Below are 12,646 nucleotides of genomic sequence, written 5' to 3'. Positions count from 1 at the left end.
AGATACTGATCTGTTGCATGTGTACAGCATCTTTGTGTGCAGCATCTTGCAAAGATTTTTATCTGATAGGGAGTTCAGCTCAGTAGAATAGACTGTGTAGGTATGGCTCTCATACTACATGGAAGGGGGTAAAATTGGTCTGTGATCTTTCATTTTCCAAAGACTTTTATCTGATGTGTGTACACACCTTTAGATGAATAAAAAGTAAGCTTTCGGCTAATAATAAGCCTGGTTTCTGCTAGGAACCACGTCAGATGAAGGCTTATTATTAGCTGAAAGCTTACTTTTATTTATTTCTAAGTTAGTCAATAAATGGTATCCTCCTGATTCAAAACTTCTTGCTTTGTATGTAGAAGGAGAGAGAAATCTTTGGGCACCGGCTTGTAACTCAAGACATCTACCGTACCACTTAGATGCTGATCAAATCCATCTTCAGCTGCAGTTTATTTCCATCCATAATCCAGCTGAAGGTGATTTCTATCAGCATCTATGAATTCCTGTAAATAGTACAATAAATGCTTTGAGTTACAGGCTGGTGCCCCACACACCTCTCTGTCCATTTACATGGGATTGATTCTCTGATGTAACGGAGGCACAGCACTATACAACTAACATTTCACACATTTAAAGGGAACCTGAAGTGAGAAGAATATCCAGGCTGCCATGTTTACTTATTTCCTTTTAAACAGTACCAGTTGCCTGCCAGCACTGCTGATCTATTTGCTTGCAGTGGTGTCTGAATCACACCAGAAACAAGCATGCAGCTCAGATCTGACAATAATGTCAGAAACACCTGATCTGCCGCAGGCTTGTTCAGGGTCTATGGCTAAAAGTATTCGTGGCAGAGGATCCACAGGCTAGCTAGGCAACTGGTATTGCTTAAAAGGAAACAAATATGGCAGTCTCTATATCCCTCTCACTTCAGGTGTCCTTTGAGGGCCCTTTCTCACTGGGGCAGTGCAGTCAAATTGACCCAGGCTATGCATATGCATAGATTAGGATTTAGTTAGTGTTAGGTCCCCTCCCATCGAGGATGACTTCTCCGCAGTGGGAGGGACGAGTACCTAACAAGTTGCATGCAAGCTGTTACAGGAAACCAACATCCTCCAGTGGTAGACAGGTCATGTGTATGCTCAGTGTGTATTTTATCCCACAAGTGGGGCTTGCACTCTCTTGCAGGTAGGCACTTATCTGTTTTTAAGTAGCGCTGCTCATTTCCTTGCCATGTACGCATTGCTACTGCAGCCTAATAAAAGTCTGTGGAGAAGTTCATACTTCCCATGTTGCGGTACGCTCCACCGGAGGTGCTTAATTTAACGCTAGTGCATACCTATGTCAGCATGTGGCTCCTGCGGTGATCTGCATCAGCCTGGAAGTCATGTTAGTCTATAGCGACGCAGGGTTCTTTAACCACTTTAGCCTTCAGGATGTAGCTCCTACGTCCAAATATGCATGCTGGACCTAGAAGCTACGTCCATGAGAAAACGGGTCCGCAAAGCCGGAACTGCCGGGGTACGCGGGCCGACTAGAGATCAATGAATGGGAAAGCAGTTCCCATTCATTGATCTAAGTCCCTTAGAACGATCGCTGGCATCCATGGAGAAGCCGCGATTGTTCTGTTGCACATCCCCTCTTCACTTCCTGTAAGTATGCTTACAGGAAGCCACCCCCCCCCCTCAAAAAAAAGTGACTGTGGCCATCTTGTGGCCAAATAGTAAAACTACATCTACATATATTTTTATTAAAATGAATAGAAATTTTTACATTTAAAATTAACTGTTTACCTCCCACACACCCAAAAATATTTAGATAAAATTTTTAATTAGAAAAACATTACAATAACAATAAATATATATATAATAACAAATAGTTAGCTAAGGGTCTGAACTTTTTTAATATGCATGTCAAGAGGTTAAATTACTACTATTTTTTAAATTATAAGCTTGTAAATAGTGATGGACGCAAGTCTGAAAAAAGGCACCTTTATTTCCAAATAAAATATTGGCGCCATACAATGTGATAGGGACATAATTTAAATGGTATAATAACCGGGACAAATGGCCAAATAAAATACGTGGTTTTTAACTATGGTAGCGTGTATTATTTTAAAGCTATAACAGCCGAAAACTGACAAATCGTGAATTTTTTCCCATTTTTCTCTTAATATTCTTTTTAAAATGCATTTAGAATAAAATATTTCTCAGCAAAATGTACCACCCAAAGAAAGCCTGATTGGTGGCGGAAAAAACAAAATATAGATTATTTCATTGTGATAATTAGTGATAAAGTTATTGGTGAATGAATGGGAGGTGAAAATTGCTCGGATGCATAAGGTGAAAAAACACTAAGGCCTCGTTCACATCATACGCGCCTCGGTGCGGATATGGAAGCGCGTATGATGTGCTGAAACGCAGGAACGGCAGAAGGGCATAGACTGTCCTTGTACTGTTCACATCTACTGCGCTGCGCAGCAGTACAATGCACTGGGAAGCGCTTGCGTACTGCTGCATGCATTTTGCCCGGAAGAGCTGATCCCATCACTGTCAATGGATGTGATCAGCAGCGCAGCGGGTAGCGGCGCAGATGGCGTGCGATCGGATGCGCTGCGTTCCGATCGGATGAGCTGCGTTCCGATCGCACAGCCATCTGCGTTGGCTAGATGTGAACGAGCCCTAAGGCCTCATTCACACCAGTGCGCTTCTGTCCGCTTTTTTTCAGCAACATGTATCTGTAAACATTGATGTGCTGGAAGGAAAAGTGGACAGAAGCGCATGAAGTGTGATCGAGGCCTAAAGGCTGAAGTGGTTAAGGGCAATGGTGCTGCAACGTTGTGGCGTGTATGCGCCAAAGCATATTTTTAAAAATACGCTTCTGTGCACTTCCGCATACCCGAAACAGGAAGTGACTGCAAGCGCACGTCACTTACGTCACTTCCTGTTTGGATGGATGGCAGACACCGTGTTATAATGTGGTGTTCCCTGAAGGCCTGTTTCTGGCATTAGCGACGCAATGCATAGCTAATGCCAGTTTACACTGTGAAACCAGCCTAAAGAGGAAATTTAACCCAAGACCGAACTTCATCCCAATCAGTAGTGGATACCCCCTTTTCCCATAAGAAATCTTTACCTTTTCTCGAATAGATCATCACGGACATCTGTGTGGCTGATATTGTGGTGAAACCCCTCCCACAGTGTGATGTCAGGATCTAGGTCATGAAAGTTTGTGGTGTGTGAACCTTGTTGCATTGTGGGAAATAACAGCTTTTTCCAGCTACAAAGCAAGCAATATCTCCCTCTGTGCATAGGACTCTCAGTAATGAACATTCCGTACAGATCACCTGGCAGATGTCACCACCAACGCTGTGGCGAGGGCACAGCACGGCTGCCAGGGCTGGAAGAAGACAGAGGTAAGTTGATTTTTGTTTATTTTTTTGCCCTGACCTCCCCTTTAATTAAATGCATTATACTGTAGAATATCTTGAAAAATAAACAATAGTCTGTATGTGTCAATCAGTACTTAATTTCACCTACCCAGGGGCAACTTGGTAAACATCAGCTTTCATGATATACGGTAATAATGTTAAGAAAGCCTGGCTTAGTGTAAGACCACACATGCAGATGTGCTGCTTTATGTGATGTACTAGTTGTCACCTCCAATTGCATTAGAAATGGGACACTGAAAAAATAACCTCTTCACCAGGTGTGATACAAATAAAGGAACATGCGTGTGTTCCTGTCGTTAGACTGACATAAAATATGCTTGAAGGAGATACAAACAGAAACAAAGGCAATGCTTACCAAGCAGTACCTGGCTATTTAAAGTGTACCCGAGGCGACATGTGACATGATGCGATAAACATGTATGTACAGTGCAAAACACATTAATAACCAGGCTGCTTTAATGGTTTTATTTTGCTGCCTGAAAGAGTTAATTCTCAGGCATGGAAGTGACAGCTTCTGTCTTATCAGTACCTTGTCAGGAATATAGTAAATGTCACTGATAAGCAAATTACAGCCATAAAATTTTTCCTGGCAGAATTTAAGTTCTGAGAGCTTAAGGTATTGGGGGGGGGGGGGGGGGGATAGAAAAGGGTCACTAGTTCATGTATTTTAACTCTGGGACACTTAAAGGGGAACTGAAGAGAGAGGTATATGGAGGCTGTCATGTTTATTTCCTTTTAAGCAATACCAGTTGCCTGGCAGCCCTGCTGATCCTCTGCCTCTAATACTATTAGCCATAGCCCCTGAACAAGCATGCAGCAGATCAGGTGTTTCAGACTTTAACCACTTAAGCCCACGGGGTTGAAATTTTTTTGCATCTGAGCAACTTTCACCTCCCATTCATTTGCTAATAACTTTATCACTACTCGGCACAATGAATGGATCTATATCTTGTTTTTTTCGCCACCAATTAGGCTTTCTGTGGGTGATACATTTTGCTGAGAATTAATTTATTGTAAATCCATTTTAACAGGAATATTAAAAAAGAAATGGAAAAAAATCATTATTCCTCAGCTTTTGGCCATTATAGTTTGAAATAAATACATGCTACCATAATTAAAACCTATGTACTTTATTTACCAATATGTCCCGCTTATTACACCATTTAAATTATGTCCCTATCACAATGTATGGCGCCGATATTCAATTTGGAAATAAAGGTGCATTTTTTCAATTTGCGTCCATCACTATTTAGAAGCCCATAATTTAATAAATCATATTGATATACTCCTTTGACATGCATATTTAAAAAGTTCAGACCCTTAGGTAACTATTTATGTTTTTGTTTTTTGTTTTATTATTGTAATTTTTTTATTTTTTTTTTATTTAAACTTGTATGTGGGTATTTTTTGGTGTGGGAGGTAAACAGGGGTTTTTTTTAATGTATTAAAATGTATTTATTTAACACAAAGTGTGTTTTTGGTGTAATTTGCTATTTGGCCACAAGATGGCCAAAGTCAAAAAGTCCTGGGAGCGATCGATCTCGCTCCCAGGCAGAAGAAAGGAGACCAGAGCTCAGAAAAGCCGCAGCGTCTGAAGAGACGCTGTCGGCTTTTCTCCGGGGGGGGGTCCGATCAGCGAAAGGGATTTATAATCCCTTTCACTGATCGGTGGGCTAACGGCCAGCAGCGGGGGCGCGCACGGGTGGGCCCGCGGGAGCGCACGTGACCCGCGGGAGTGCACGCAGCCTAACTGGATGAAAATTTTCATCCAGTTAGGCTGAAGTGGTTAAAGTCAGATCTGACAAGACTAGCTGCATGCTTGTTTCTGGTGTTATTCAGATACTACTGCAGAGAAATAGACCAGCAGGGCTGCCAGGCAACTGGTATTGATTAAAAGGAAATAAATATGGCAGCCTCTGTATACCTTTTACTTCAGTTCCCCTTTAATAGGCTGCCACTGAACAGAGACAACAAAACATTGTAAATGTTTAAATATAAAATTAAACCATGGGATGTCTAAAAAATAAAGTAATTTTTAGGAGTAGGAGGATAAATACAATTGTTTATCTCATCAGTTTATTTTCACCTCAGGTTCACTTTAACCACCTTAGCAGTATGGACGAGCTCAGCTCGTCCATTACCGCCAGAGGGTGCTGCTCAGGCCCTGCCGGGCCGATTTTGATGAAATAAAGAGCAGCACACGCAGCCGGCACTTTGCCAGCCGCGTGTGCTGCCTGATCGCCGCCGCTCTGCGGCGATCCGCCGTGAGCAGCGGCGAAAGAGGGTCCCCCCAGCCGCCTGAGCCCTGCGCAGCCGGAACAAATAGTTCCGGCCAGCGCTAAGGGCTGGATCGGAGGCGGCTGGCGTCAGGACGTCGGCTGACGTCCATGCGTCACTCCGCTCGTCGCCATGGCGACGAAGTAAGCAAAACACGGAAGGCCGCTCATTGCGGCCTTCCGTGTTACTTTTGGCCGCCGGAGGCGATCAGAAGAACGCCTCCAGAGCGCCCTCTAGTGGGCTTTCATGCAGCCAACTTTCAGTTGGCTGCATGAAATAGTTTTTTTTTTATTTAAAAAAAACCCTCCCGCAGCCGCCCTGGCGATCTTAATAGAACGCCAGGGTGGTTTTAAGGCTGGGTGCACACTTAGATGCATTGCAGCATGCTTTGTTTAATGGGATACAACGCGATGCAACTCAACACAACCCATCTAAGTGCTAATTTCAGCCTAAAGAGAACTTAAAGCCGGGTACATCCTAAAGAGGCTTCCATCGATTTCCTCCCCAATCTCGTTCCAGCAGTGTGACCCCCAAAAGTCTGCATGTCAGGCTGTCAGGACTCGCTGATATAGGATTCAGGTAAACACTGTATGCAAATGCAGCCGACTAGCTAACACTTCCAAAGAGTGACCTAACCACACACACTGACTCTTTGTAAGTAGATTTTGCATACAATGTGAGACCTGAATATATAACAGCAATCCTCTGCGAGACAGGTAACAAGGCACAGATAGTATATAAGTAGAACTGGTAATAGTCATCTGAATCTTAGTGGCAACAGTAATCCAGAAGATAGGAGGAGATGTTAACACAGAAGTCCAGAAACAATAGCTTATTGGTATGCAGGTTCCAGGACCAGGAGAATAGACCAGGAGGTTGTTAGTCCTATAATGATGTTCTTATGGGTATGCAGATTCCAGGGCAGGATGAAATAAAGTGCAGAACACATGAGTACTTTATAAATGTCACAGTACAGAAGGGCTAGGCAGAAATCAAGGTCAGGCAATCCAATGGTCAGGGCAGGCAGCAAACAGGTAGAGTCCGTTAACAAGCAATAGATCAGTTCAGGCAGCAAACAGGCAGAGTCCAGTAACAAGCAGTAAGTCAAAGTCCAGAAAAGCAATCCACAAGTTTTCAAAGAGCACCCACCAGTAAGCAGAAGCATACGCTAACACAGGCAAAGTCAAAGTGCACTCAGTAACCTTAAATATATCAGGCAACCAATCAGTGGCCGGCCACATGCACACAACAGCCAATCACACGCATACATTAATCTAGTTAAAATATAAGCTGAGAGAGAGATCAGCTGACATGGGTGCCAATACATGTCAACTGGTAACCAGTACTAACTAGCAAAACATCCTGGCAGTGTCTCAGCTGAAGCACAGTGGCAAGAGCACTGCCTCCGAAGTGAGAGACCAGGGTTCAATCCTAGGCAGGGTCAGCATCCACATATTATTATTTATTACATAAACCCCTGCCTAATTGTCAGCTGACTCCTCAGACCATACTGCGGCCGAGTGGAGCGATCCCTTACAGGCGCCTTGTGCATCCGTGCTAACTCTGTCCTGCTTAATAATAGCCATAGGCACGAGCCATCTCCATCTGCAAGGACTCGATTAGGCTTGGCTATTTCCGACAGACCCTGAGTGGGATGGTGGTAGTGCGCATGCACACAAAGGCAGTGGTGTAGCTTAGAAACCGTGGGCCCCAGTGCAAGTTTTGCATTGGGGCCCCCCAAGTATGCAATATATAACAATTAATATGACGCACCAAAACCAATCAATGACAACCACAGAGTTAGAACTGCAAAAAGGGGATGGGTAACAGTGTGTTAATGATCACTGCTATTCTAATCATCTATAGAAGTGAATATTATCAGCACAGGACCAATAAAAAGCTAATACTGATGTTGAGGGTCAGGGCAGTTTCTAGGCTAAATTGCACTCAGAGCAAGGGTGTAAAGATTGAGCATTCTCCCCACCCCACCCCAGGGCCGGTGCTACCATAGAGGCAAATGGGGCAATTGCCCTAGGGCCCCAGAGCCTGTAGGGGCCCCCAAGGTGTCTCCCCACAACTTAACTGTTGTTCCTCTGTGCCCCTGCAGAGTCTTCAGCTGCCTCAAGGTCCTTGGGTGGAAATTTGGCTGCAACAAAGGGTCCCTACTGCCGATTATTGATTGGGGGGGGTGTCTATTGGGGGGCCCCTGGGTTAATCTTGCCCGGGGGCCCCATTGTTATTAGAACCGGCCCTGCCCCACCCCGTGGACTCATGAACCTTTACTCTTTAGGGACAGTCACACAGCCACAGGTCACAAGTAGATCTGCCTATTTACTAGTGACCAGCCGCTCATCCAGGAGGAAGCAGGGACCAGGAGACACATAGGCTAATAGAGCCCGGAAATCCGATTACTCAATGGGCGCCGCGCATTGCCAGCCTGCAGTACTGCTAGAGGAAATCGGGTGTCATCACGTGGTGGTGACATGATGATGACTTGACGTTGGATGCAGGCAGCCCAGTAGGAGTCAAGGAAGGTGATCGCGCTGGTAATCTTCTTTCTTCTTCCATTTGGCATCACCACACGTCACCAGCTCCCTAGCGGTTATGTCCTTCTGCCTGTGCCCCCCTTTTTCTGCGCCCAGGATGGTCATCCTGCCCACACTGCCCAAGAAACAGCCCTGTTGAGGGTGGGCCCCGCGGGGCCCTTTTAGCCCAAGGGCACTGATGCGGTCGCTACCCCTGCACCCCCTATTGCTAGCCACTGCACGAAGGCCACACTTCCGGGATCTCAGCGGGTAAAGAGGTCTGCGGAGGATGATGGGAGAAGCCTCTTTAGGATCCAGAGGCTTCCCTCACCTGAGGTAAGTATCAATAAATCTGCATTGCAAACCTTCTGGGTATGCTTTAAATGATCTGCAGGGTAAAGCCAGTCAGCAAATGTAAAGGCTCAGTAAATGTGCCTGGATCTGCAGCACCAGATCTAGCATGGGCTTAAAGAGAAACTCCGACCAAGAATTGAACGTAATCCCAATCAGTAGCTGATACCCGCTTTTACATGAGAAATCTATTCCTTTTCACAAACAGACCATTAGGGGGCGCTGTATGGCTGATATTGTGGTGAAACCCCTCCCACAAGAAGCTCTGAGTACCGAGGTACTTCTGGCAGTTTCCTGTCTGTGAACCTTGTTGCATTGTGGGAAATAGCTGTTTACAGCTGTTTCCAACTGCCAAAACAGCAAGCAGCAGCAACATCACTTGCCAGCAGTAAAAATGTCACCATGTGATAAATTTCAGAATATAAATCAGGGATTTAAAAGATTTAACAATGGGCAAACACTGACTAAATCATTTATACATAATTATTGTAAAAATGAAGCACTTTTTTCATTACATTATTTTCACTGGAGTTCCTCTTTAACCAATTACACTACCTCCTCTATCCCAAACTGAGACATTGGCCTCAATTCACTAAGGGCAGTTCGGTAAAATCATTTAGGTTGGTAAAATACCGCATTTTGGATTTGTGGAAAACAAAAAATACAGCATTCAGTATTCTACAATTTTCTCCCAAATTCAATAAGATTTCCCGATAGAAGTTCGTTAATTTACAGAAAAACATGCTTCAATTTGCAAAGTCCTGCTCGGTAAGTCTCACCAGCTGTGGATTCTGGAGCAGGTCAGGCAGGAAGCTGTGAATCTTCCCACAAGGGGTGTGCATGAGTCGGGGGTTTTCTGTCCACTGCATCCCCAGCATCCCTTTAGCTGTGCTGCAGCCACCAGAGGGAGCTCTTCTGTATACCAGTGTACAGATATGCACATCTTAACCTCTTGACGACCAGCTAACGCCGATTGGAGTAAACTGGTCGTCTGTGGGTTACCATGGAAACGGCCGCTCGATCGAGCAGCGCCGTAAGGCAGATCGGCGATCCCCGGCCTCTGATTGGCCGGGGATCGCCGGCATATGATAGGCTGAAGCCTATCCTTTAATGCGCAGGACGGAAATCCGTCCTGCGCAGCTCACAGGGGGAGGGAGAGGGAGGGAGCGGGCAAGACGGCGGAGAACGCTTCGGAGGGGGGCTTTGAAGAGCCCCCCCGCTAAGCAAATGCAGCCGGCGGCGATCAGACCCCCCCAGCAGGACATCCCCCTAGTGGGGAAAAAAGGGGGGTAGTCTGATCGCCCTGCTGCACTCCTGATCGGTGCTGCGGGCTGTAGAGCCCACGCAGCACCGATCATTGAAAAATCCCCTGGTCGGCAAGTGGTTAAAGCGGACCCAAACCAAACATTTTTTTAATTAAAAATATTTAGTTGCACCACTCTGACACATACAAAGATAAATAAACACTCCTTTAAGCCTATGAGCATTTCAGTGCATGCTTTTCACCCTTCTCTTTGCATAACTAGGGTTATACTGGGGGCAGCCATTAGCAATTCCTCCATTGCCAGACACCATCTACTCCACCAGTTTGCCGGAAAAATCCCGGCAATTTGAAAGGAAGGGAGGGGTTCCTCTAATAAATGTAAAATATTTTATATATGTCATCATTCAGCTGAAAAAGGGCTGCTATTTATTATTATAATTTAGAAAATAGATTTTATTTCTGAAATCTTGTATTTTTAATTTGGGTCCACTTTTACAGAAAAGCCTTTTAAAATGTCTTTTTCTCCTGCTGTGCTTTCTGAAGTCCCGCCCCTCAGAGTATCGGACCAAATGGGGTGAGAAGCAGGGCTATGTGGCTCTCCCTATTGGCTGCCTGGCTCTCCCTATTGGCTGTCTGCTGCATCTGTCAATGTTACCGCATGGAGGTTGTAAGTTACCTGCTGGTCAGAGCTGGAGGTAAATACCGAACAATTTTGCTTGATTTACCGAATGCTTTAATATTTGTGAATTGCAATTTTTTGACGTATGTACTGCACAAGTTGGTAATTTACCTCACTAGTCGGTAATTTTACTTTTCAGTGCAGTAATAGGTTTAGTGAATTATCATTTGGCAAGGTGATCGGTAAAATCGGTAGGTTTAGGTGTGTGAGAGTTGATTTAGGTTTTGCCATAGTAAAATATTGGTATTTACCATATATACTCAAATACAAGTCGACCACATGTATAAGTCGAATCTAATAATCAACCCTCTTAAGCCTGATTTTTTTTTATTGACTCAAGTATAAGTCTACTCAGCAAAGTTAATGGCTATACTTGGGGCTCAGGAGAGGTTAATGACTGTACTGCATACAGTATTGCAGCCATTAACCCCTCTTGTCCCTTTAGTGCAGCCAATACCTCATCCAGGCCCCCAAGTGCAGCAGTTATTCACTCCCCCTCCTGCAGCCCAGTATTCAAACCCCCCCCCCCCCCCTTCCTTGTTAATTGTTGTGGCCAGGACTTTCAGACCTGGGTTTTCTTGGCATTTCCTTTCCTCAAAGTGTCACCACAGGGTACATTGCTGCAAATGGGAATGCCACTATTAGTACACACATTACTGCCCGTGACTCGTGTATAAGTCGACAGATATACTTTTATGAAGTGAATCAGACCTAAATTTCTAGTCTTATACACGACTATATACAGAGCAATACTTATATTTTTTACTTTAACTACTTACGGACCGTGCTAATTAAAATCTACACCCTGTTTTGATTGCTATCTGGCTGCCAGGGTGTACATTTGAATTCACTGCCGTTGCTACCGCCGATCTCGCTGCTGAATCCCCGCCATCTCCCATTGCAGCTCACTCACTCTGCCTGTCTCTATGACGGCAGAGCCCTGTGAGCGGGTCAGGATCCGATTCCATTGGCTCTTGACCTTGTCTTTCAATGTAAGCATCTCCCATTGGCTTACAATGAAAGATAGGGCCAGGAGCCAATGAAAGCAGCTCCTGGCCGGCTTACAGGAACTCTGCCGTCATAGAGACGGCAGAGTGGGTGGGCCAGGTTCCCGACGTGCGGCGGTGATGGTGGTTCATCAGGATTCCGCCGTTCCTGTACCAGCGGTCTCTGGTCCTTAGAGAGGCAGAGACCGCTGGTACTTAAGTGGTTAATAATAACATATTGGTATTAACTACCAATATTTTACGATTGGTATTACTGGGCTCTATGCGCCTATTTTGGATAGATGCCCTGTGGGAAGCCATCCCTGTGCTTTGCTCAGTGGTACAGACCAGATGACTATTGGAATGAGAACACACAGTATCAGATTGTACCTTGCGCGAGGCTCTGCTCTTTTGTCTGGCTTATTTTCCACATTCTGCTCAGTTTTTCCAGCTGAATCTCAAGCAGGTTGTTTCTTCCATTCACATCTGCAAATTTCTGTATAGGTAGAAAATGATGCAATCAGACCTATCAGGCTGAACTTGGCGAGCGATTATCCCACAGAAGAATAGCATGCTTTATGCAGTGTTCTCTACCTGCAGCTACGGCACTGTACTGATCGCTGTCCAGACGTCAGTATGGCTGAGACAGACACAGTTTTACATGAGGTTTTTGCTTTATTATTTCCTTTTGCCATTACTAGGCTTCTTAGTCACTTTGCATTCCAGCAGGGGCGTAGCAATAGGGGGTGCAGAGGTAGCGACCGCATCGGGGCCCTTGGGCCAGAGGGGCCCCAAAGGGCCTTCCCTCAACTACAGTATTAGCTCTCTATTGGTCCTGTGCTCATAATAATAACTTCTATAGATAGTTTGAATAGTGGTAATCATTAACAAACTGCTCCCCATTCCCCTCTTGCACTTCTGACACTGTAGTTGCCATTGGCAGGTTTTGGTGTGCCGTATCAATTGTTATGTATAGAGCGCTTGGGGGGCCCCAATGTAAAACTTGCATCGGGGCCCACAGCTCCTTAGCTACGCCACTGCATTCCAGTATTTTACCCCTTAAGATTTCTGATCATTTTGCCATTTAAAGAGAAACTGTAATGAAAAAAACCCACCTGGGGG

General features: G+C 45.0%; 1 protein-coding gene across 3 annotated transcripts in view; it reads right to left on the bottom strand.

Moving 5' to 3' along the window:
• Nucleotides 1-12,646, bottom strand: part of CCDC152 (coiled-coil domain containing 152) — a 95,442-nt gene that overhangs the window by 63,704 nt on the left and 19,092 nt on the right. For all 3 annotated transcript variants that reach the window (XM_068251109.1, XM_068251101.1, XM_068251119.1), the window contains exon 2: nucleotides 11,915-12,020. In XM_068251109.1, coding sequence (XP_068107210.1) covers nucleotides 11,915-11,957 — 43 coding nt within the window. In that variant the 5' untranslated portion in view covers nucleotides 11,958-12,020. The remainder of the gene's footprint in view (nucleotides 1-11,914; nucleotides 12,021-12,646) is intronic.

The sequence above is a fragment of the Hyperolius riggenbachi genome, chromosome 1 (genome assembly GCF_040937935.1).
Source record: "Hyperolius riggenbachi isolate aHypRig1 chromosome 1, aHypRig1.pri, whole genome shotgun sequence".
Taxonomy (NCBI): domain Eukaryota; kingdom Metazoa; phylum Chordata; class Amphibia; order Anura; family Hyperoliidae; genus Hyperolius; species Hyperolius riggenbachi.
This window is presented reverse-complemented; position numbering and strand designations above follow the sequence as displayed.